The 26730-nt window shown below is 37.4% G+C and overlaps 1 protein-coding gene across 1 annotated transcript; it reads left to right on the top strand.

Annotated features, from left to right (window-relative positions):
* The first annotated feature begins 227 nt into the window (after nt 1-227).
* Nucleotides 228-17698, top strand: DCLRE1A (DNA cross-link repair 1A). The gene is made up of 10 exons (XM_083363558.1): nt 228-332; nt 2186-2952; nt 3764-5311; nt 8106-8239; nt 8736-8854; nt 8988-9131; nt 10503-10648; nt 11619-11773; nt 15262-15403; nt 16421-17698. Exons 2-10 carry the CDS (start codon nt 2493-2495, stop codon nt 16585-16587), a joined length of 3015 nt encoding a protein of 1004 aa, XP_083219684.1. The 5' UTR covers nt 228-332; nt 2186-2492; the 3' UTR covers nt 16588-17698.
* Nucleotides 17699-26730: the final 9032 nt, after the last annotated feature.

The raw sequence follows: 26730 nt of genomic DNA, 5'->3' as shown, positions 1-26730 counted from the left end.
ATATTCGACAACAGATACCCAGCGGTCTGTGGGGGGGGGGGTTGTTTCACTTTCGCAGATTCGCCAGAAACAAATCTGAATCTGCTGGCTAAATAAGTGTAGGAATGTTTTTCTGTTTCTGAAAGATATTAAAACAGTATTTATTTTTTTAAAAAAAAATATTTTGGCGAAAAGGCAGGGGTGGGGGTTATTTGTGGTGAAAGTGCGGAACTTATCGGAACGATACAGGAGAAGGAAGGGAAAGGGCCGCCAAGGAGGAATGAGATCGGTGGCGGCGGCGGCTGAGAGATTTGGGAAGGGGGCTGCTTCATAAGTGGAAGAAACCTGCTGAGGTAACGTGGGTGCCGTTGTTGCTCTGATTTCGGGGAGGATAGCTCTTCTTGGATGGAGAGGCCATTCATTTCTATGCCAGTATAGTCCAAAAGTCATGACCATGCACCGATTACCGAAATGTGACCCATCTAATCCTTGAGACTGAAATTTTGCCCACATATCCTGGGGTCAAAACTAAACAGACTAAACTAATGACTTATGGGAACACACCGCAGGGAATGCAGTGCGATTTAGTTACAAGTTAAGATTTGCAGGGAACTCCGAGAAACTTGGGAGACGGCCGCCCTTGCTCTAGTATGGCTTGGTAAGCAGTCGCCAAAGACATGTCCTCACACCAGAATCTGGATCAAAGAGATTGAGCAGGAAAGTAGTGTTTGCCCGTGCAAAAATGTAAGTTTCTTCCATATAAATCATGTGATCAGTATGGAGGCAGAGCTGGAGACAGGTCAGCACTGCAGGAATTTAGCTGCTCCACTGCAGGACTAACCACTGCCCTTCCAGCCACAGGGATTGTTACATCTCTTTTCCCTGCTGGAGAGCAGAGAGATTTATTTGGCAGTGAACTGATTCTTTTCTCCACGCACTGATCTTACTAAGGCTTTATTAGTATCACTTTATAAAGCCTTAGTAAGACCACACCCAGAATACTGCATCCAGTTTTGGTCACCAGATTACAAAAAAGATGCTGAGACTTTGGAAAAAGTGCAAAGAAGAGCAAGTAAGATGATTAAAAGTCTGGAGACTAAAACATATGAAGAACGGTTGCTGGATTTGGGTTTGGCTAGTGTAGAGAAAAGAAAGAGTAAGGGGAACATGATAGCAGTATTCCAGTATTTAAGAGGTTGTTGCAAAGAGAAGGGCGTCAACTTATTTACCAAAGCACCTGTAGGCAGGACAAGAAACAATGGATGGAAACTAATCAAGGAGAGAAGCAACCTGAAATTGAGAAAATTCCTAACAGGATAATTAACCATGGAACAGCTTGCCATCCGAAGTTGTAGGTGCTTCATCACTAGAGGTTTTTAAGAAAAGACTGGACAGTCACTTGTCTGGAATGGTATTCGGTCTCCTGCTTGAGCAGGGGGTTTCCATTGTAACATCTGACATCTTCCACAATGGCAACTGGATGTGCCAGTGCAGGGATTCCTATGGCGAAGCATGAAAGAGGCAAGCAGCAGAAAAGGGGAAGATTTCACTCCTTTCCTGCATCTTATTTCCCCAGCACAACAGAGGAAACTTTTCCCTTGCAGCAACATGTCCAGCCTTGTTTTCAAGGCAAGACAAGGCAGAACCGTTGGGATATCAGCTGTTTTCCACTTTCTTTCTGCCTTTAAGGGAGGGGAAGAGCCCTTGGTGTTCTCCCCAGCACGAGGAAGTTTTTCAAAGCAAAGATACTGTAGACCAGGTGTGTCAAACTGCCGGCCCGCGGGCCAGATGTGTCACGCTGAAACCGCACCCACCCCATTGCTGGTAATGGCACAACAGTCACGATACCTTGCGTGACATCACGTGACATCGCAAGTTTGACATGTCTGCTGTAGGTATTAACATTTATGACATGGCTTGTATTGAGAATATGGAGAGAAAGCAGAGAAGAGGGAAAATACTGTTTTGCTTTTCTGAGACCAACCCTTAAAGCTTAAAGTGTGCTTGGAGATATTATCTGTTGGAAGATGTTATAAAATGAAGTAACAATGCAGTTTTTATTGAAAAGCAGTTGAAATTTAGCTACTGTTTTTCAGTTTGGAGAATCAATAGGAAACATGATTCTTTGTGATTTTAGAATATTTAGAATATTTTTTAAATGAACTGTTGAAGGAATTTTGTTTTATTTTTATTATTTGTATTTCAGGACCACAGAGGAAGAAGAGAAGTCAGTGGAACACTTCTAAGTTTTTCTAGTCAAATTTCTCAAAAATAAGACAGTTAAAAACTGGCCTCATAGCTAGAATTGTAGATTCTTATCTAAGTGCACTTTAATATTTGAAATGTCAATCATTGCACTTGAACGTTAAACTGTATCTGCTTTTGTAACATTTATATGAAAGGAACAGCATGATGTTTAATATGGCAATTGATACTTGTATAGTAAAATAATACAACTGAATTAAAGGAAGTATTTTTCCTAAAGAAGGTATTTCCTTCATAGATGGATTGTCATGTCTGAAGATGACCTTTTGGAGAAAGACATTTGGAAATATAAATCTATTAGGAAGCAAAAGCCCACAAGCCAACATTCAGAAGTAATTGCTACCAAAGTACAAAAAGCAACGATTGAAAATGGTAAATCACAAAGAAATGACAATAGAAATGGTGGGAAACCACCCAAAGGAAAAGGTGTCCCTAAGAAGAAAAAGCAAAGTCCAAGACAAAGAGGTAACCAGACCCCCTTAAAGCCAGGGGTTTCCATTGATGATCCTATTGAACCATCACAGGAAGGTCTGTCAACAACTTTGGCAAAAGAAACAAAAATCTGCGAGAGGCAAAACACTGCAAAAGCTAGACCAATTTTCGAAGGGTACTGCCCAAGTTGCCAAATGCCATTTTCTTTATTGTTGATACAGACACCTCAGTGGCATGTTACAGAATGTTTGGATGCCTCAGGGACTGCGGAGAAAGGTACAGTTTTAATGGGAAGCAAGGACTCTTCTGCTTTAATTTTGAAAACAGACTATGTTCCTTTAAGAATTGTAAATAATACATTCTTGTCTTGCAATTCAGTATCTGAAAAACATTAATTAGCTAGTTTTCAGTCTTTTGATTAACCAGAGGCTGGGGCTAAGAAATGGCAACCGTATATTCAAACAAATCTTGCTAGTCTTTGAATTAATTCTAAAAACAAGCTAGATTTTTGAAAATGTAATTAAACTATATAGTTTTAAGGCATGAATTAAAAAAACTACCAAATTTTAAAGAACGAAATCCTGTACAAGAGATCTGGTGAGTAAAGAAAGGCTATGATGCAATTATTATTGTTTTTTAAAGAGAATAGCTTACCAAATTAAAAATAATTGCAGATAATTTTCAGTAAAATAAAACTATTTGGTTCCAACTGCCTTATTTGAATTTGAAAACTTTCATTTAACACCCCCTCCCCTCCCCTAGCCTATTGAAGTTTATTAGCAAAGACTGGCTAAACATGATGTTTGTATCTGGTCAAGTAATTCAGAAAAAGTAAACATACCTATACTGAACTCTTTTTGCTACAAACCGTGTTATGTTTCTGTCAGACATTGTATTAGAAGTTTTGCACTCTAATATATAAATTCAATTTGAGGAAATAAAGGTACAATATAAAAAGTTGTCTGCATTAGCCATGTTTTTTTAAAGTATAACTTTCAGGATTTTAATGTTTTTTCAGTAAATCTTGTTTTTGCATTCATGCTATATTCAAAACATTTTCCTAATACTTTTTTTCCTCTTTTGTTAGAATGTCCTGACGGCATTTTGTGCTCTTCAATCATTCCTTCTCATTACAAATGCTATAGCCATTTCCAACTTGCAGCAAGCAGAGCACAGGAATCTATCTTTGCATCCTCCTTATCTAGTGCAGAAAATAATTCCCTTACACCTGGTGCTGCTTTACATAATGAATTCAGTTGTAGAGCATTACAAGATGTGAAGGTTCTTCAGCATATGGAAAAATCAAAACAGTTTCTTCTGTCACCACAGTTGAGTTCAACGACTATGGATTCCATAAATATAACCAACATCATGTCTTCATCTTTGGGAAATATTAACGAATCTGAACATACAATACAGCATATAGATGAAACAAAGCAATCTGAACGCTTTAATCCTTTTTCTGAAGAAATTGAAAGAACTGAGAAGTTAAACAGTCAACTTTGCTCTTTTCAACAGAATACCTCTCTCTCAGATGCTGATATGAATGATAGTGACATTTCCTATTCCCCACTTTATACTGATGAAAATGCAGAATTAGATGAGGCAGAGACGGAAGAAGTGGAGAGAAAGGTAGGGAGAACATGTAAAAAAATTCTATTTGATACCAGAAATTTGGAAAGCCAAAGTAGAATTGTTGGAAGCTTATCTAATAGATCACAGCAGATACAATTTCAACATAAGAGTGTTAAAATGATGCAAGCTGGAACAAAGATCAACGAATCCTCTAAACTTTTACCAGCAAGTGTGAATGGAATATCTAAGGCTCTCCCACAAGAAAGCGTGCATAATAGCATTGACTGTTCAGCAAGGTTTCTTGATCAGACGAAATGTCCCATGGGAGATTTCAATTCAAGAGAAACTAAGGATAAGCTTGACTGGCTTAAAGTGAACACTTCTCATTTTAATGCAGATGACTGTGCGCAGGGCAATTCTAATGATAGTTACTGGTTTTCTGCAGATTCTGCTATTAAGGATCTCACGCTTTCTTCAAAATCTGAAAAAGAGCCTCTGCAATCATTCCAGTTAGGTCAAAGTGAAGTAGTAGGAAAGTTCAATAACTTAGATGTTAAAGCTAGGACTATTATTAACACATGCGGAAATAGAGCACTTCAGAACAATTGGTGTTCAATGAAAGAAAAAAAGGAAATAGTTTGTAAGAGTACAGCTATGCCTCTTTTACCCAGCACAGGGTCTCAAACAGAGTCGGTTCCCGCTACAAACACTAAGATCCAAATCACTCCTCCCAAACGCCTAAAACAAATGGACATTGGTGTTTTCTTTGGGTTGCAACCTAAAGCAAAAAGCGAGACTACCCCAAAGAAAAATGTTTCTGAAGAAAGGGGGATTGTGAATCCATCAGCTGCAAATGGGAGCAAGCTCGTATGTCAAAAGAGGAAGGCTGAAGGATCAATAGGAGATTCTGATACAATCACAAAAAGTTCAAGCATTAAGTATGACACCAGAGCAGATAATATTTCTGGTGGTCAGAGAAGATATAAAAAAAGACACAGAGAGTCATATCCTGGTGAAGATGGAAAAAAAAAGCAGTGTCCTTTTTATAAGAAGATACCAGGTAGTGCTCTATTTATTTTGTAAGAAAACAATTTAGGGTTGTTGGGGTTTATTTTTATTTTATTTATTTATTTTATTTTAATTCCATTTATATCCCGCCCTTCTCCGAAGACTCAGGGCGGCTTACAAGCTTAGCAGTAGTCTTCATTCTATGTATATGCCTGCTTATTAGGGCTTTCACACACACCCCAAGCGGCATTATTACAAAGTCAGCTTAATTGCCCCCAACAATCTGGGTCCTCATTTTACCTACCTCGGAAGGATGGAAGGCTGAGTCAACCTTGAGCCTGGTGGGATGCGAACCTGCACTAATTGCAGGCAGCTGGTGTTACTTAAGGAGGCATTAGCCCACTGCTCCACCAAGGCTCTCTTTATTCCCTTGCGTTGTTAGTTTCTCCTAAAGAATGTGAAAATACTCTTTCAATATATAAGTAAAATAACATGTTTTTTACTCAAAGCCCTGAAGTTGTTCTTTATTTAGCTCTCCAATGAAATGATCTTGTACAAAAGTATTCACAAGTAAATTACCGTATATACTTGAGTATAAGCCGAATTTTTCAGCCCACTTTTTGGGCTGAAAAATTCCACTTCGGCTTATACTCCAGTCAACAAAAAAAACTTACCGAGGACTTGTGCGCGGCCGAGGCTTTGGTGCTTCCAGGATTGCACGCACCTCTCCCAAGCCACCGCCGTCCGGAGACCTGCCGAAGTTTGGGGAGGTTTGGGGAGGTGCGCGCGCACCTCCCCAAACCTCCCCAAACGTCGGCAGGTCTCCGGATCTCCATGCCTTGCCTGCCTGCTTCTTTCCGCAGCGGAAAGAAGCAGGCAGGCAAGGCACGGAGATCCGGAGACCTGCCGACGTTTGGGGAGGTTTGGGGAGGTGCCCAAACCTCCCCAAACGTCAGCAGGTCTCCGGATCTCCTCCCCAAACCTCCCCAAACGTCGGCAGGTCTCCGGATCTCCGTGCCTTGCCTGCCTGCTTCTTTCCGCTGCGGAAAGAAGCAGGCAGGCAAGGCACAGAGATCCGGAGACCTGCCGACGTTTGGGGAGGTGCCCAAACCTCCCCAAACGTCAGCAGGTCTCCGGATCTCCTCCCCAAACGTCGGCAGGTCTCCGGATCTCCGTGCCTTGCCTGCCTGCTTCTTTCTGCTGCGGAAAGAAGCAGGCAGGCAAGGCACGGAGGTCCGGAGACCTGCCGACGTTTGGGGAGGTTTGGGGAGGTGCCCAAACCTCCCCAAACGTCAGCAGGTCTCCGGATCTCCTCCCCAAACCTCCCCAAACGTCGGCAGGTCTCCGGATCTCCGTGCCTTGCCTGCCTGCTTCTTTCCGCTGCGGAAAGAAGCAGGCAGGCAAGGCACAGAGATCCGGAGACCTGCCGACGTTTGGGGAGGTGCCCAAACCTCCCCAAACGTCAGCAGGTCTCCGGATCTCCGTGACCTGCCTGCCTGCTTCTTTCCGCTGCAGAAAGAAGCAGGCAGGCAAGGCACAGAGATCCGGAGACCTGCCGACGTTTGGGGAGGTGCCCAAACCTCCCCAAACGTCAGCAGGTCTCCGGATCTCCGTGACCTGCCTGCCTGCTTCTTTCCGCTGCAGAAAGAAGCAGGCAGGCAGGGCACGGAGATCCGGAGACCTGCTGACATTTGGGGAGGTTTGGGGAGGTGCGCGCGCACCTCCCCAAATCTCCCCAAACTTCGGCAGGTCTCCAGACGGCGGCGGCTTGGGAGAGGTGCGCGCGATCCTGGAAGCACCGAAGCCGGGCGGTCACTTGCTTCGCGTCTCCTGAGGGAAGGGGGGGCGACTGGAGCGGGCGTGTTTCCTCGCCTGCTGGGCGCCGCGATTTGCCCGGGGAACGCGCGGGCCCCGAATGGCAGCGTGGAGCGAGGAAGCGGACAGCCAGGGCTTCCCCGAGAGCCGCGGCCACACGGTATTCCTGTGTATTCAGGCTTGCAAAATGGCGGATCGAGCCTCTGCTGGCGGCGGAGGCTTGCAGAACGGTGGATCGGCTTATACTCGAGTCACGAACTTTTTCCAGTTTTTGGGGGTGAAAATGGGGGTCTCGGCTTATACTCGAGTCGGCTTATACTCAAGTATATACGGGAATTATTCATTGTTAGGGTACTTCGCAATCTATTCATTAAAATATGATCATTATAAATCTTACTTGTAAAGAAATATGTAACTAAACAGTAGAAAGGAACAATTATTATATTTTTGGCAGACAGGTCTAAAATTACAGAAAAATGTTTAAAGATATAGGAAGATATTTAAGTTGTGCTAGCATCAGTGAAATTTATTAAGGCTGCAATCCTGCACGTAGTTTGGAGTGAGTTCCACTAAATTCAGTGAAGGTTGCTTCTGAGACAACAAGCATGAGACTATGGTGTAAGTTCTTTGATTATTTATTTCTAGTAATTATAGCTTTAAAGAAAGCATTTCCATGTTTTTGGCTGTTCAGATAAGTATAATTACAATTTTCTGAATGCCCATTAAGTGTATTAGGTAACCCTCCTTTTTTTTTCTTCACTAAAACTTAAGGAAACAAACATGGTTAGTACTACTTTTATGAGTGTAAACTCAAGAAAGAATCCTCAGGTAACTAAAGATTTAACATTTATTCTGGAATGAGCTTTTGTGATTAACACAGAAATGTGAATGTTGATGCATTGGCACTTAGTTCACAAAAGCTTATGCCCTAATGAGTCTTTAAGAGGATTCTATTATTCTAATTGTACTAGTCAGCTTTGGCAGTTGCATTAAGTAAAAAAAAATGACTGTTTTTTATTAATTTGTTTCAGGCACAGGTTTTGTAGTAGATGCATTCCAGTATGGAAAGATTGAAGATTGCAGTGCTTATTTCCTTACCCACTTCCATTCTGATCATTATGGTGGCCTAACTAAAAAGTTTACATTTCCAATATACTGCAATAAGGTATGCCTGTTGTGGATTCATTAGTGACATACAAAACAAGTAAAATACATCTTGTATATGCATATAATAATAATCCTATGGAATTTTGGAACTAATTCCAATTAATTTTGAAATTTATCAAACATAACTAACAATTCTAAACCATATCAATTTAATTATGGATTGCATAAGTGTATTAGTTTTGTGTTATTCCTTGTAAAGTTATTACTGCCACTGCTAAATTACTATACTTTTTTCTCCATCTGACCAATGCTTTGTACTTCAGGATCTGAATATAATAATGAAGTAGAGACTCCAAGTGTGGAAACTATTATCTGTCTTCAGTCCCTATAGACTGCAACTAAATGCAAATTATATGTTCAATAACTACTTTCCCCTTTTTTTCCTTCTCTCGTGTGTTCATTTACCATCTTGCCTAATTAAGACATTGTAATTAGGTCCAAATGAAAATGGTGCATCAGGTGTAAGTAGCTGCAAAACATTTTTTGTATTTTAGATAACTGGAAACCTGGTAAAGAATAAACTGGGAGTGCAAGAACAATATGTCCATATCCTGCCAATGGATAGAGAATGTATAATAGATGGCATCAAAGTAGTGTTGGTTGATGCTAATCAGTAAGTATTTTTGATAAATGTACTGTAAATTAAAATTATATGACTAATTTATGTTAATTTTATTTTGGATTTGAATTCAAAATGCGTTTTTTCCTTCCCTTTCTCTCTTCCACTCTGCTCATTCTTCTGGCAGTTGTCCTGGTGCTGCAATGATTCTTTTCTGTCTTCCAAATGGGACTGTAATATTGCATACAGGCGACTTTAGGGCAGATCCTTCTATGGAACGCTGTCCTTTCCTAAATGGTTGGAGAGTTCATACTGTTTACTTGGACACAACGTAAGTTTTTGCTTAAACATTTAGAATATTGGAAAAGGGGGAAAGCACTTTTTAAACTACCAAAATGTGCCAGGGTAGAATCATGGAATTGGAAGGGATTATCAAAGTTATCTAGACCAAACTCCTGCTCACTACGAGGTTATGTCTAACATACAACCATCTCCCTCTTGAGTAAAAACCTCATGTAGCAGTCTGTTCTGCTAGTCAGAGCATTCTTCATGTCTAGCCTGAACATCTAGCCTTTGGCACTGGACCTTTCTATTGTGGGATAATAGAATACAAGTCCATGTTTTCTTCTGTGTGACAATCCTTGAGATAACAACAACAACCACAATAATAATAAGTTGGATGGGACCTTGAGGTTTTCTAGTCCAACCCCGTCTTAGGCAGGAAACCCTATACCATTTCAGACAAACGGTTGTCTAGTCTCTTCTTAAAAACTTCCAGTGTTGGAGCATTCACCACTTCTGGAGGCAGGTTGTTCCACTGATTAATTGTTCTAACTGTCAGGAAATGTCTCCTTAGTTCTATGTTGTTGTTGATGATGATTGTTTAAGATCCCTTTGACATTGCAAGTCAAATTTCCGCTGAGCTAATCAGTACCAATAGGATTGAGTGATAAGGTTTAAAATTAAGAAAATATCCTCAATGAGCTTACCTTACATTTTCATTAGACTATATTGTGTTTAATAGTATTGTACCGGAGCATATGGTTGCTTTGTTAAGAAAAAAAAGATCTTTACGATCTTTATTTCCTAAATCTGCATGATTGGTCACCATACAGATAAGTTCTGCTCATCTCCCTCTAATCACAGGGAGTGAGGTATAAGGAACAATTGTTACTTGTCTATGTATTTTTCATTCATCCTGAGATGTGAGCTTTATTATCTCTCTATTCATTTTAGATTACAAAATACAGGGCCATAATTCTGTAGGATAACAAAATATAGAGGTTTATACTCTTGATATTCCTGGATCATCGTATGATTAGTTTTCGTCCTTCTAATTGTTTGCAGTGTTCCTAACTTTTTTTTTGCTGCAGATTACGTCACTGAAAGCAGTATCATCCTGCTTTGTCAATTATATAAAGAAATACCTTTCATTTCTTATGCATAAATCAATCGCGTCCTACTAATTGAGACAACAGCATATTTTTGTCAACAGATGTGGCAAAAAAAGAGACATTGAACGAATTATGGACTGATTTAAATTTTTCACTTTTGAGTTTGATACTTTTCACTGAATTATACTTGAGATACTGTACATCTGTTCCTGTAAATAGAACAAACATAAATTATTGACTAAAGGTGTCGCTTCCTTTTTTCCATCAAAGCTGAATTTTCTAACACGTATTTTATTACTGTTTCTTAGGTATTGTAGTCCTGAATATACTTTTCCTTCCCAGCAAGAAGTGATTCAGTTTGCTGTCAATACTGCATTTGAACGAGTGACTTTAAATCCACGAACATTAGTTGTTTGTGGAACATATTCTGTTGGAAAAGAAAAAGTCTTTCTAGGTAAGGGAGGGACTCTTCTGGTAAAAGCAACAGAGATACTATATTCTAGATATTTGAGCTAAACCTAATACTCAGCACAATCTAATTCGATGTTTCTACTGCTAATGTTACTTTCACAAAAATATCACAGCTCTAAAATAGTTAAAACCATGTCTTACTGGACTCCTTGGCAAATAGTTCAGAGACAAGTCAGTGTGTGTCATGAACGATTGGTGATGCCCCATTTTAGTAATGCTATAGTTTACAAAAGCTTTGGAGATATTAATAGCGTTGTAAATGTAAGGGATTTTTTCAACTTTTAACTCAGCTTCTTGGTATGTGGGATAACTTTCCAAATGCAATGTAATTTATTTCAATGCTAAGTTGGAAAGTGTTGAAACACGCATGTCGGCCTTCCAAAAAATGATTATCTGGACCCAAATGAATCTTTTATCCACTTTTGGAACTCTTCATAGTCTATCATATTACTATTTTTAAGCTGGCAAGCAGATACAAATGCTTATTGTTAAACAAGAAAAAATAAATTTGAATGTTTTTTTTAAAAATACTTTAATGAAAAATTTGGTTTCTTTGTTAAAAATAACATAAATGGTACCAGCTTCTATCTGAACCTTTCACTTATATTTGAACTATTTTTTCTTAAAAACATGAAGGTGAATCCTGAAACCTCAATATGAAAAAAAAAACCCTGATTTTGTTTCATAGTTTGTGTATTGCCCATTTTCAAAGAATTAGATGGACTGGCAGGCAAGAAGAGAAGATTGTCAGACTGGAGGAAGATTTTACTAGATTAGTCAAATTCCCTGTGAATCCTCTATATCTCTATTGTATTGTTTTTATGAGTAATCAGCAGATGTATTCAAAACAAACATAGGCAAATACTACTTTTAGGGAATAATCCATGAAAGAAATACAAAAAGTGACCTTACATTTTTTTCCCAATTCCATTTTCATGGTGTTACTCCTGCAGCTATCGCTGAAGTTCTGGGCTCGAAAGTAAGCATGTCTCAAGAGAAATACAAAACACTTCAGTGCTTAGAATCGGCAATGATAAATTCCCTCATCACTTTGAACTGGAATAATACTTTCCTGCATCTTCTGCCCATGATGCAGATTAATTTTAAGGTAAGATTGAAAGCCGAATCCCAGAGTAAGAAAAGTCACAGTCTTCTACTTAAGATATTAATTCTTCCTTATAATTACAGTAAATAAGATCCAGTTGTAAATTAATAGCTGAAAGCATAATTTATACGATCTACATAATATCTATGTAATAAAGCTTTAAGTAAGCAAGTAAGATGGCATTTGTCCAAAGACTTTGGGGTCAATGTAATTATTTCTTCTATTATTATGTATGCTGTTACTATGTTCATTTTGGTTCTTTTGCTTCCAAGGAATTTCATATCTTCCAGAAGCTAAATTGTGAATTTATTTAAAGCAAAGTTTTCACTATATCATTAGATTTATATAAAATATACCATTAATAACTTTCAGAAGCTTGGTGGTTGCAAGATCCCAGCTGATGATCTTTTAATTGATTATGCCAGTTTATTATTAGGTTATTATTTTTTATCTTTCCCAAATCTGCTACACTGAAAATACTGTTTTGCTATATCTATAATGGAAGATACAATTTTACATTATTGTCATAGGCCCTGCAGCAGCCCAGAATGGAAATGGTTAAAGCAAAAGAAAGGCTCCCAGTTGCTTTTTGTTCTACATCCCAGCAACATGTTAGATGCAAAACGTAATTTGGGGAAAAAGAAAAAAAATGATTTATTATGTTTTGCTGTTTAACTTTTGTCATGGTTTAAGAAGTTGCATAGAACGTCTTACTTTTATCATGTAAATCTAAAGCAAACCAAGACTCTGTTCTGAAACAGTGTATCCCTCAGATATTTGCAATTTGATATCTTTTTTTGGTATCCTTTTGCCCTCTGATTGAGAAACGTCCTGTTGCCTTTAAAACAAATATCAGTGGAATCTGTGACCTCTAGATTGGAAGTGTTGAACTTCAGCTCTCATAATCTCTAAACAGATGGCTGTTGGACATAAAGATTGAGAATTTTGAGGCTTAAAAGTCAAATATATTTACAAAGCACCAGAGTGGGAAGGCTGCTATAGACAAACAACATTAATTCCATTACCATACTGTACTGAAGTTTTTAAAAAAATGTAGTTAAGAATATATCTTTTTTAAAGAACTAAGATATGTCTCTATTGAAGCTACTTTCAGAGACTAAAAATAAAAAGATGGGTTAAATTAAAAAGCCATCTTTGTGTTTTTAAGATTGTTACAAAAGAAGTTTGATTTATATCACTTGCATCTAAAATATTTCGATAGTTAATATGCATTGATTCTTGTCTTTTCCACTTTGGTATTTTCCTGATATTTGTTCCCAGAATTCTCAACCAGCCTGAGAATTATAATCTACCTCATCTGGAGTATATCAGATTGGTTGAAATTGGAATTAATGAAATGGCAACAGTTTAGGGATGTGGAAAATTTGGCAGTTCAGGAACAGAACACTCTGGAGAACTCTAGAATGTTCCGCTTTCTGTCTGAACCATGCTGTTTCGAGAGCAGTATCTGGAAGATGGAAGGAGGCTAAAAAAGTATGGGGTGAAGCAGAAGGAGAACAGAAAGTTTTGGAGTTCTCCAAAATGTTACAAAATCACATTTTGTATACTCCCATAAAACTTTAGGGTTTCAGGGGTCTTTACAAATGCTTTCTAGCGATGCCAATGTTTAAGTTGTGAATCTTACATTCAGAACATTTATTTAATTGTACAATAATTTTCCCAATGTATCAAAGAACACATAGTATGTTGAGATCTATTGAATATCTGACTTGGATTATTTGTGGCAATATACTCCAAAATTCTCCATTTATTTGGAATATTTTTCCAAAATTTCTTTGAGTTTAATGATTTTCAGATTATTTTGAGTAGTCCTATATCTATTAACTCTGCTTTTTTGGAGTTGGGGGAATCCATATGTTTTCTATTGCTAAGCAAGACAGTTAAGTGACTTTTGCTCCATTTTGTGACTTTTCTTGCCATAGTTGTTAAGTCAATCACTGCAGTTACATCCCAATTCTTAAGTGAATCTGGTTGCTCCATTGACTTTACCTTCAGAAGGTCACAAAAGGTGATCATATGAACCTGGGACACTGCAACCATTATAAACATATGCCAGTTGCCAAGTATCCAAATTTTGATCGTGTGACTTTGGGGTGCTGCAATGATCATAAGTGTGAAAAATGATCCTAAGTCACTTTTTTTAATGCTATTGTAACTTTGAATGGTCACTAAACAAATAGTTGTAAATCAACAACTACCTGTACTTTTTTTCCATTTCAGTAGTTTCATGTGGAATGAATAATTATAGTCAATTAAATTTTTTCCCAAAAAAGTATTTGTCACAGAAGCATTTTTAGGATTGAATCATTTTACATATGTTTATTCCGAAGGCTCAGTAGTCTCACTAATTTAAGTGGTAAAATCAAAGTTAAATATATTGCAGTTTGAACAGTTTAATCATGTAGAGTTTGTTCTTTATAAGTTAAAACAGACATGTCAAACTCGCGACGTCATGTGACATCATGCAACGTATCGGAGCTTTTTCCTCATTGCGGGCAATGGGGTGGGCGCAGTTTCATCGTGAAGCGTCCAGCCACAGGACGGCTGTTTGACACCCCTGAGTTAAAGTGTATGGATAAGCATGGCATAAAACAGTAATAAAACTACAGGTAGTCCTCTACTTACAATCACAATTGAAGCCAGAATCTCGGACATTGAACAAAATAGTAATTAAGCTATACATTGTGTGACTGCTTTGCTTAATGATCACAAGCTGAGCACTCCAGTTATGGTTGTTAAGTAGAAGGAGATAAAGAAATGTGGGGTGCCTTGGGGAAAGGAGACCCTGGGAAGCTCTGTTAAGGAGTGACAATCTTCCCTGCTGAAATTCAAACCAGATTTTTAGGCTCTGTGAAGAAAAAAAATTCTTTCTGAGGCCATTTTGTCTTCCAACACTCATTAAACAACCAATCTTGACTTGAAGACTACCTTTAAACATTGCAGCTAAATAGCAAATGTATTGCTTTGTATTTGCTTAATAAATATTTCGAATAGCAGTGAAGTCTCTGTACTAAATACCATAATCTGGTTTCCTTTTTATCCTTCTTTATGGATATTGCTGTTTTAATAGTATTTACTGGTCAATTAGTGTCACTGTAGGTTTTTTTTATTGCTGCATATTTTTTTGCAACTTGTTTCACCATTTTCAAACTGTCTTAATAATTGAACTAATAATAGGAAAGTCCTGAATTAATATTCTGACCCTTTATCATAAATTTCCTCCAAATGGTAACTGAGAATAAATAGATAAAACTGACCATTATTTGGAATTTATGTGCATAGCAGGGATGCTGAAAATTTATAAAATTTATAAAATTATAAAATTTATAAAACTGTAATAACCTTTTCTTGTAAATATTTTTATCTCTGCATATTAACAAAATCCACAACATGTGTTGCCATTATCTAATAATCTGTTATCTAAAAACTATTTTCAGTTGAAATAACCAGGTATTATTTTTTGTCTATAGAATTTGCAGAATCATTTGAATAAGTTCTCTGAGCAATTTGATCATATTTTGGCTTTTAAGCCCACCGGGTGGACATATTCAGATGGATGTTGTTCTTTGACTGATATCCAACCTCAGACAAGAGGAAATATCACTATATATGGTAACATAATTTCAAATTATTAATATGCTTAATTATCTTCTCTCAGGTTTTCCATTACAGGTTGGAACCAAATAAGCCATGAGCTATCCTAGAAGCTGGAGGGATACAAAATAAATAGCGGGTGTTGTATTTGACCTTTAAAAAGACAACTTACATTTGTCAGGCATTGTTGTAAAATGTTTAGAAGCCATATACATTTTTGGAAGGAAGAGCCCTTTTTTCTTTCCCAGCTATATGCTTGCATTCAGACTTTTGTAACCACCGTACCAACAGGCTGAAAAATAGCTTTTATCCGTGGGCTGTTAGGCTTTTAAATGGGACATAATCTTATGCAGAATTAACTTGGGAGGCCGGTGTGTGGTGTAGTTGGTTCACATAGTGTGGCGGGATGGAGGGTTTGTTGTCACTGTGTGTTGGGGGGGGAGAGCACGGGAGGAGGCTCAGCTAATCTCAATGTACACATGTTGTACTTTGACAATAAAGGTTTATTATTATTATTATTATTATTATTATTATTATTATTATTATTATTATTATTATTATTATTATTATTAGCTTGCATTCAGACTTTTGTAACAGGATTAAATGTATGCAATCCAGAACATCTCTTTACATTGATCAGAGACAGACCCATGTTACTTCTAATACATATTTTGATAATGGAGTAGATAGGCAAATGTTTTGAATGTTCTACATTAAATAACCAATAACCTTTCTTGAGGAAACAGTATTTCTTTCATGGCTTCACTATTTATGCTTTTGGCATTTTCAGTCATTCTCTTTCAGCATTTTGTAGGGGCATTAAGTTATTAAACCACAAATAATTTAATGGGAGCAGCTTAATGAATGAACAGTGAGGATAGAAGCTATGTAATTTTGTCCAGAATTTAGCTGGATACTCAGTATTTGAATTACATTGAAATTTAGTTAAAACATCAGTTTCAGGTTTTATAAAGCATGTTATGCTAAATGTCAGCTATTAATATTGACTATTGGTTTTTGTTGTTTTATATGCAGGGATTCCTTACAGTGAGCACAGCAGTTTCCTTGAAATGAAACGATTTATTCAGTGGCTGAAACCTCAGAAAATCATTCCTACTGTAAATGTAGGAAATTGGAAAGTTAGACATGAAATGGAAAGGTATTTCAGGGCCTGGAAGATGGAAGTTGCAGAATGGAATTAGGAAAGTAGGATTTTTATTACAATAATTATATGCCTTAACTTCTGATCAATTTTTCTGCATTGTTCTTTGACTCTGATTTACATAGAAACAAACATCTTCTATGTTAACAGAAGATGCTGTATTTCCAGAATGTACAGCATCCAGAAGAAATGAAAAATGAAATTAAGTAATATAAAGTTATTAATGTTTTTACATTTTTATTTATTGTACTTAAAACTAAATAAACAACCTGAAACATAATTCTAAATAAGTGTTTCAGTCTTTTAATAATTTACAAAGCAAGCATTAATATTTTCAAGATGCCATATTGCCTTTGGTCTCATATGTCTCCTGTTGAAGTACTGGTATAATGTTTTTATCTGTGTGTTGATCTAAATTTTGCCAGCTGGCATCAGTACCGTAGTTTCTGGCATATAAGACTACTTTTTAACCCATGAAAATCTTCTCAAAAGTCAGGGGTCGTCTTATACGCCAGGTGCTGAAAATTTAGGGACAGGGCTGGCTGGAAAACCTGGAGCGTATCTCCCATTTAGTCTGTGCAGGGAAAGCGGGACCAATTGGAGAAGAAGCTGCAGTCTGTGATTTTTTACAGGCTGGGGTCTGGGCGTCTTTCCTTCTAAAGTTGAAGAGCAGCTGTAGTATAACCCAACTTGAAAGGCAGGTGGGGAAGGCAGCAGCCAGAGCAGCAGCTTAGCTCTAAGGACACATTTGACTCAGGAATTGGGCGGGCTGGCTGGAAAACCTGGAGCGGATCTCCCATTTGGTCTTTTTTTTTTAAATCCCATTTATAGCCTGCCCTTCTCCGAAGACTCAGGGTGGCTTACAATTTAAAGCACAAATCAATGTGCTTAGCAATAGCCTTCATTCTGTGTATATGCCTGTTTATTAGGGCTTTCACACACCCCCAAGCAGCATTATTACAAAGTCAGCTTATTGCCCCCAACAATCTGGGTCCTCATTTTACCTACCTTGGAAGGATGAAAAGCTGAGTCAACCTTGAGCCTGGTGGGATGCGAACCTGCACTAATTGCAGGCAGCTGGTGTTATTTAAGGCTCTGCGCAGGGAAAGCTTTAGAGTGAATTAGGAAAAGTGAAAAAGTGAATTAGGAAAATAGGGAACGGTTGCTGGAATTGGGTATGTGTAGCTTAACGAAGAGAAGGGTGAGGGGTGACATGATAGCAGTGTTCCAATATCTCAGGGGCTGCCACAAAGCAGAGGGAGCCAAGCTATTCTCCAAAGCACCTGAAAGCAGGACAAGAAGCAGCGGATGGAAACTAGTCAAGGAGAGAAGCAACCTAGAACTAAGGAGAAACTTCCTGACAGTTAGAACAATTAACCAGTGGAACAACCTGCCTCCAGAAGTGGTGAATGCTCCAACACTGGAAGTTTTTAAGAAGAGACTGGACAGCCATTTGTCTGAGATGGCATAGGGTTTCCTGCCTTAGCAGGGGGTTGGACTAGATGACCTCCAAGGTCCCCTCCAACTACTTCTTCTTCTTCTTCTTCTTCTTCTTCTTCTTCTTCTTCTTCTTCTTCTTCTTCTTCTTCTTCTTCTTATTATTATTATTATTATTATTATTATTATTATTATTATTATTATTATTATTATTATTATTATTATTATTATAGTTTAATCCACTTGCACTGTTTTATGTTTACATGTTTGATGACAAACAGCCTTATGTTTATAAGTGACAGTTTTCCTACTAAGCACCTGCATGTCATAAGCATTTGAATTAAAATTACCATATTAAAATCAAATCTGATGTTTTTTAATTTTTATTTGGTTTGCATTGGAAGAGGGGTAGTCTTATACAGCGAGTATAGCCCAAACCCTATAATTTAACAGGAAATGTAGGGGGTCGTCTTATACGCCCAGTTGCCTTATACGCCGGAAAATACAGTAGTTGTATCATTCACATAATTACTAATAACTGATGTCTAATTCCTGTAAGGTTAATGGCCATCAACCTTTCTCAGTGCATACCAACACCAACTTTCATCTTTTAATCAATTTTAGTTCTCCTTTTCTGCAACTTTTTGATTTCTGGAGTAGGAGAATCTGATCACAGGACAGTATTAAATGCATTTATAAATAATACATATATTTATAAATGTGCACATTTTATTTTAAATCCCTTTCATAGGTTCTAACCATTGATCAGACAAAATGCACTATGCAAGATCCTTCTTATGAATCATTTCAATTTTTTTTCATTATTTTTAGTGTGAAGATAGAGAGACATCATTCTTACTTTTGCATTCAGAATTTAAGGAACCAGAATTTAGCTAATGCGTACAAAAACATAGATAAGCTGCTACCTTTTGGATCTACTTTTTAAGGTGGTTGAAATTTAATAAATGATTACCTCTTCTGCAATTCAGAAATTAATTCTCTCTCTGATAACAGGACTAATAATAATTGTTATTAGTAATAATAATTATTATATGCTGCCAAAATTACAATAATCCTGGGTGGGTTACAAATTGTTAAAGACTTAAAAACGGAACGATACAAAAAATACAAAAACAATATAAAATAAAAGAAAAATGATGAGACAATGAAACCAAATGGGAACAAAGAAAACAGAAATGGGTTTCAATGCATTCTTGTCAAAGAACTGGGTGAAGAACCACATCTTCAGGAACCTTTAAAATACATGGAATCATGAGAAATATTCCGGAGATTCCCATTTTGCCCACCCTAGAAGGTAGCTGCAATTAATTCCCCAAAATTAAATAAAATATCTTGTTAGAATTTAGCTGGAAACATTAACTAGCAGTATTTGGATCTTCTTTCTTTACTGTTTATACACTTCTCTTGGATATTTGTATTGGATAGACAGGATCCCACACTGCATTCTCCTCTGTATTGATCTAGTGCAGGGGTGTCAAACTTCATTGAGGGCCCCTCAGGGGGCCGGGTGGGTATGGCCAGGGTGGGCGTGGCCTACTGGGTGGGTGTGGCTAGAGTGCATATGGCCTACTGGGTGGGCGTGGCCAGCTCTACATGGTTCGCATCAAGGGTGCCTATGGGGTCTGGGCAGGAGTGGGACAGTTCTGAGGGACTCTGGCAGAAGGAGGGTCTCTGGGCCAGGGCCAAGGCAGTGGGGGCCGTTCCCTCACTGTTTCCAGGATGGCTTCATGGGCCACATGAAACCACTTCGTGGGCCGGATCCGGCCCCCGGGCCTTGTGTTTGACATGTCTGATCTAGTGTCATCATGAAATGTAGACTTCTTCAAAAGCCCAAGACAATGTACATTGTTACACCTTAGCTTATAAACCAAATTTCTTATTTCCCTACCAGCTTCTTAACTTGCTCCCCTCTGTAAACTGTATTGTGTGTATGAAAATCTTGATTCTTTTGCACTCAGATTGTCACCCACAAACAAGAGTTTGTAAGTCTGGAATGACAAGATGGCTAGCTATGTTTACTTCTGATGGAATTCCTTTTCCCTAATAAAACCCTAAATGGGCTTGTCTATTCACAGTTAACTATTTTTTAAAAAAACATTTTATGGGTAAGGGTGAGGCGCCATTATTTTTCTTTCCCAGTTAACTTTTTGTATGAGAGAGTGCTTACTCTAGTTGTTTTCAATCAGACTACTACCACTATGTTCCAAGTTAGACTAAATGGGTCCATCAAATAGCTAACCACCTATAAATCTTGGAAAACTCTTAGCAAGAATAGGACCACTCAATCTTTTCCTTCCTTCCTTCCTTCCTTCCTTCCTTCCTTCCTTCCTTCCTTCCTTCCTTCCTTCCTTCCTTCCATCCATCCATCCATCCATCCATCCCTCTAATTAGGAAGTCACAAAAGCTGTAAGAGGATCATTATTCACGCATTAGGGGAGTTCAGTTTTTATTTCAAGTGCTCCAGGTATGAATTACCGTATTTTTCGGACCATAAGACGCACCTGACCATAAGATGCACCCAGTTTTTAGAGCAGGAAAACAAGAAAAAAAATATTCTGAACCAAATAGTAGCAGTATACTAAAACAGGGCTTTTCAACCTTTTCATCCATTGTACCACTTTTAGGACAAGGCAATGCACCCAGCAACATGTCAAAAACTTGACACCCCCCCTAAAAAAGGAAAAAAATGATAAAGTACAGGTAGTCCTCGACTTACAATGATTCACTTAGTGACCGTTCAAAGTTACCATAAGACGCACCTGACCATAAGATGCACCCAGTTTTTAGAGCAGGAAAACAAGAAAAAAAATATTCTGAACCAAATAGTACCAGTATACTAAAACAGGGCTTTTCAACCTTTTCATCCATTGTACCACTTTTAGGACAAGGCAATGCACCCAGCAACGTGTCAAAAACTTGACACCCCCCCTAAAAAAGGAAAAAAATGATAAAGTACAGGTAGTCCTCGACTTACAATGATTCACTTAGTGACCGTTCAAAGTTACAACACTGAAAAAAGGGACTTATGACCATTTTTCACACTTATGACCGTTGCAGCATCCCCAGGGTCATGTGATTTACATTCGGATGCTTGGCAATCGATTCATATTTATGATGGTCACATTGTTCCAGGTTCATGTGATTGCCTTTTGCAACCTTCTGACAAGCAAAGTTAGTGGGAAACCAGATTCACTTAACAATCATGTTACTAATTTAATTTCTCTCCTTCTCTTTCTCTCCCTCTCTCCCCCTCCCTCTCTTTTCTCCTCTCCTTTTCTCTCTCCCTTTCCTTCTTTCCCTATTTTTCTCTTTCCCTCTATTTCTCCGTTTCCCTTCCTTTCTTTCTCCTCCCTCTCTATTTTTCTCTTTCCCTCTATTTCTCCCTCTTCCTCTATTTCCCTCCCTTTCTTTCTCCTTGTCTCTCTCTCCCTTTATTTCTCTCCCTCTTTCTCTCTCTCCCTCTATTTCCCTCCCTTTCTCCTCTCTCTCCCTCTTTCTCTCCCTCTTTTTCTCTTTCCCTCTATTTCTCCCTTTCTCTATTTCCCTCCCTTTTTTTCTCCTTGTCTCTCTCCCTTTCTTTCTCTCCCTCTTTCTCTCTCTCCCTCTATTTCCCTCCCTTTCTTTCTGCTTCTTTCTCTCCCTCTCTATTTTTCTCTTTCCCTATTTCTCCCTCTTCCTGTTTCCCTCCCTCTTTCTTTCTCCTTCTCTCTCTCCCTCTTTTTCTCTATTTTTCTCTTTCTCCCTCTCTCTCTCTCTCCCTCCCTCTCCCATTGTCCCTTCCTTCTTTCCTTCCTTCCTCCTTCCTTCCCTCCCTCTTTGTCCTTCCCTCTCCGCGTTAGAGCAGTACCTATGTAGGCAGCCTTGCGGCCCAGCTTTCTCTTGCAGAAGGCAAGCTGAAACGGAGCAAGGAATGTGAATCGCTCCTGCAATCTCCTTCGCTCGGTTTCAGCTTCTCTTGCTACAAGAGAAAGCAGGCTGAAACGGAGCGAGGGAATCTCCCTTGCTTTGTTTCAGCCTGCTTTCTCTTGTAGCAAGAGAAGCTGAAACCGAGCGAAGGAGATTGCAGGAGCGATTCACATTCCTTGCTCCGTTTCAGCTTGCCTTCTGCAAGAGAAAGCCGGGCCGCAGGGAGATTGCAGGAGCCAATTGCAATCTCCCTTGCATTCACTTGCGGAGGTTGGGGCTGGCCATACAGATCACCTTCGGACCATAAGCTGCACCCTTGTTTTTCCCCCCACTTTGGGGGGGAAAGTGTGTCTTATGGTCCGAAAAATACGGTACATGTTATCTGTTTTTAATCCCTAATTCCATTGAGTAGGTAGGTTAGTTGTCATATTTCAGGCCATGTTCTGTCTATTTAGTTCACAGTTTTCTTTTTAATTTGGGTACATACTTCAGGAAAGAAATAGTTCTTATGATGAAATCTGAGTAAGATGTTGCATGTTATTTGGAATGTGAAAATTGATTAATAACAGAAATCATACGTTTGATTACTCAACAGGAATTGTCAAAATTATGGAAAACAATATTATTACTAAGACAATTCTACTTATAATTATTATAATTATAATTGAACATTCACATGAATGGGACTATAAAATACATGTTTACAAAAGTATTGAAATGTTGGAAAATTGAAATAGAACATACAGTATTATGAATAGAACACATATACTGTGAGATATATGAAATCATATTTAATCATCTGTCCCTTATATCAAAAGAAGTTTGAGTCTCGGTTTGTTTGTTTGTTTTTTAAAAAAAACAGGGTAGTAATTCCCTCCCTCTTTTCCAGAAGTAATCTTTTTGTTTTAAAGCTAAAAAATACAGAATAAAAATCATCATCCAGTCAGAGCTGAAGAACCTTCTTGAATGAGAAGCAAAACATCAAAGAAGAACAAAGTCTAGTTGCCTCTTGAAAAATCACCTTTGGGACAACCATGATCTGGATGACTGAGAATCTCCATAGACAACAGAATACAAAAATACAATTTGATGCACTATTAAAGTTTTCATTTTGAACATATAATTTGGATTTTAGCACAAAGGCAGCTCTCTTTAACTGGATCAAGACTAAATACATGCTAAAGTCTTATTTATTCACCAGGCTTTTTTTTTTTAACTAGGCTTGGAAGGTGCCAAGAATTTAATTGGCAGAATGACATGATTCTTACGTAACTTAACTAAGCACGCTGCACGTCCAAGGTTTTAGCTGTTAGCTATTTCACTGAAAGCTCAAAATTAGAAACATTTGAAATCTCTTTGAATCTATTTTTTTTCTTTTAAGCTCACTTTATTAATTATAGATATGGTTCAAAATACATATTACAAATGTGTAAATGCCAAGTTGTAAAGAAGTGAGACTACAGTGCTTCTCTTGATTTAATGATCAGATAAGACTATGTGTCAGCCTGATACCTTTAAGGTGGGCTGGACAATTCTAGTGGCCATGTTGGCTAAAAATGAATGTTCAACACATCTAGAAGATGTCAGATTATAGAAGATTGCTGGGGTAATGGGGCAAATGTTCTTTTTTTTAATTGAAAAGTTTTACAGTACATTTTATCTTTAACAATCCCTCCCCCCTCCCTCCACCCACCCCTACCTAACCCTCCCTATCCCTCCCCCCCTCCCCCCCGACTTCCCAGAGCTAAGTACAAGGTATAAAAACAAAAAAAAATCATAAACAACCATATGCTAACAACAATAAACTATTAAGTCTATCGCACTCTAGCTCATATGAAATGACTACAAGCAATACTAATATACAAAGGAAAAAAAACTTATTCAAATGCTAAATGAAACTTTTTAGTCCCAAATGGGGCAAATGTTCTTATCCCTTAGTTAAATTTGTGAGCTGAATATTTTCTAGAAAACTTTATAAAACATTCTTTAAAATCTCAGTATTTCGGAAGTAAATCCTCTTGCCTGAAAGTGGCTATAAAGGTTATTCTTTCAATAAAATAGTATAATAAGATGACATGAAGTCATATCTTAGCATTTTTTTTTAATTTCTGCATTGAACCTTTGATAGATTTGCAAATAGCCATCTGTGGAAATATAATAAGTAATTAAATATTTATATAAGAATTCCAAACTATACACAGAAGAAATTATACAATTTTGTAGAGTACTTTGGACAAACTTGGATTTTCTATTCATAATTATTTGATCTTGGTTACATTTTGACAGCAGCAGTCTGTATTTACGGACCATTACAGGCTAGGTAACATGGATTAACTTTGCATTTTACATCAAAATAGCTTATAATATTTTCCTATAGTATGAAGATAAGAGTGCAAAGCAATATGTGAATATGCTGAAGAGGAAATAATTGTATTTGATAAGCACTTATCTACTCATCCAAATCATTAATAAAAAAAATTGAAGACTGACTGTGGAATCCCACTTCTTAGATCATGCAGACCATACTGTCACAACTTCCAATTTGTGTTTGAGATGTCACTTAAACTGAAATTGTAGTTGTGTGAAAACATCCTTCTACATAATTCTGTTAAAGGCAGTAATAAATAAAATAATGTCTTTAACAACTGTTAGTAACTGCTGTTCCACCTACTAATGCTAATTAAAAGAAAATGTAGCATACTTGTCCATCAAAAGAGTACATATTTTTTTTAACAAAAAATTCTTTGAGGGCAGTTTATAAGGGTTCCTGAAAATGCATTCATGGTTGAAAAGCTTCAATAAATTATATTGATAAATCACGATTCAGCAAATGCACCTGAAAAGCCTTTTCTATTTTACATGCTTTGATCTTTTGTTTTTTATATACTGTCATCTTTTTATCAGGTTCTTGATGAATACCTTGACATGAACAAATACTTTTCCCTCTTGTGAACAATTTTGTCCCTTTTACATGAGTGGCGGTATAATTGTGTTGATGCAGCAGCTCTAAAATAAGTACCCGTGTTAAAAAAAAAAATACAAGGCAATTATTATGCCTCTATACTTGCTTCTAGCACATATTTTACAAAATCCCACAAATCTCAGGAGAAAGGATTACTTTGGCTTCCCAGCTAGCAAAAGATAGCATAGAAAGTGAATTTTAAACAATCACTTTCCAGAAATGATATTAAAAGTTAATTTAGATGGCAAATCAATTTTATTTTCTAATTTTATTTTAAATTATTTTAAAACTTGGGTTTGTTTGTTTTTTAAAAAATGAAGTACTTTAAATGAAGTAAGGAGAGGGATTCTTCTGTATTAGATATAATTATGGAATTATATTTTTTTGCTTGCTTCCTTGTAAAATGGGAGTGAATAGTGTCTTGATTTACATTCTAAACATATAGAAAGCGCAGCTGCTTTCTAACCCATTGCTGATTTTTTTATCTAACCCCCTAATAACACTGAGATTAAAGAGGGAGGGGGCATTAGGAAGTTCCAAAGAGCAATTTTTGAGGACAGTTGTAGCATCCATGCATTCCTAGAAAGGACAAAACAAAACTATTTTTAATTCTGTTATTAATGAAACAATTGAAAAAATTTCTCACACTGGTAGAGTATAAGATATGAAGCAGAAAACACAAAAGGTATTTTGAAAGAATGAAAGCAGAAAGACAACTTGGAGAGAAAGAAGTCATGATCTAATGTGTGTTTAAAATTAAATCTGCAACTCCTCATTTCTAAGCAGGAGGGATCTGAAAAAGGTGACTGGTGCAACAGTTAAATAATAATGAGACTTAATTAGTTAGGAAGATGTCAGGATACAACATTTGCCAAGCAACAGAACAAAAAAAATTCTGACATTTACGTTCCTAATTAGCAGGTGTTAATAATATCTCACTTTCCACTAAACCGTATTTCACTTAGCCTGCATCAAAATTCAGATAACTTTTATCTAAGAAGCTTAAACAATCCCATGTACAGGAATATAAATTCACACAGAGAGAAAACTCAATAGGTTCAAAAAATGATAGCAATATACTTCAAGGATCAGAAGCAGCATGCCACTAAATTATATCTGCTATGTTATTGCCCTCCTATTCCTAGGGTGTCAGTGGGAAGCAAGATGGTATATATGCTTCATGTTTGACCTGATTTAAAGCAACTTGTTTTAATAAATAAAGACTTATTATAAATACAGTCCTTATAGATGTCACTAACAAACATTTGACAAATATCTATGTGACATAGAATTAGATCATAGTATTCTAAATTGGAGTTGACAATGGTCCCCTCTTCTTTTTGTGGGAATGTAATCCCATTCAGGATCACACCTGGAGAATTTCCAAAAGCTAGCGCACCCTATCTTGACAAAGTTAAGCCAAAACCTTCCATATTTTTCATTTATCACTGGAAACGATTGCTGCCTTATTTTTAACATGCTGCTCTTATTGACCATTCCCTACTCCCAAGTCAGTTCTCATATTTTTGGTGGTAGACTGTGCTGTGACTGAAATATTGATGCTCCCTTCTCCTTAGTCTGCTGCCCTCAAAGTCAACAAAGCAGAAATCTCACACAATTTTAAAATAAAATTTACCTTGACATAATCTTGGCAAGCCGATGGATTAATCAGAAATGTTCTTGGGACATGCAGTTCATGAGGACACTGATTGGCATACAGATACTTCTGTCCCCATTCCAGGATCCTCACTGACCACAAAGTCAGTGAAAGAATGAATTTAGCTATCTATATCTTATAGTTCTAGGTATGCATTACTAATAGTGCTCTGCTATTAGTAGTTTTGCCCAGATTGTTAA

This window comes from Vipera ursinii, assembly GCF_947247035.1.
Source record: "Vipera ursinii genome assembly, chromosome: 5".
Taxonomy (NCBI): domain Eukaryota; kingdom Metazoa; phylum Chordata; class Lepidosauria; order Squamata; family Viperidae; genus Vipera; species Vipera ursinii.
Note: the sequence above shows the minus strand (reverse complement) of the source record. Positions and strands in the feature narration are given on the sequence as shown.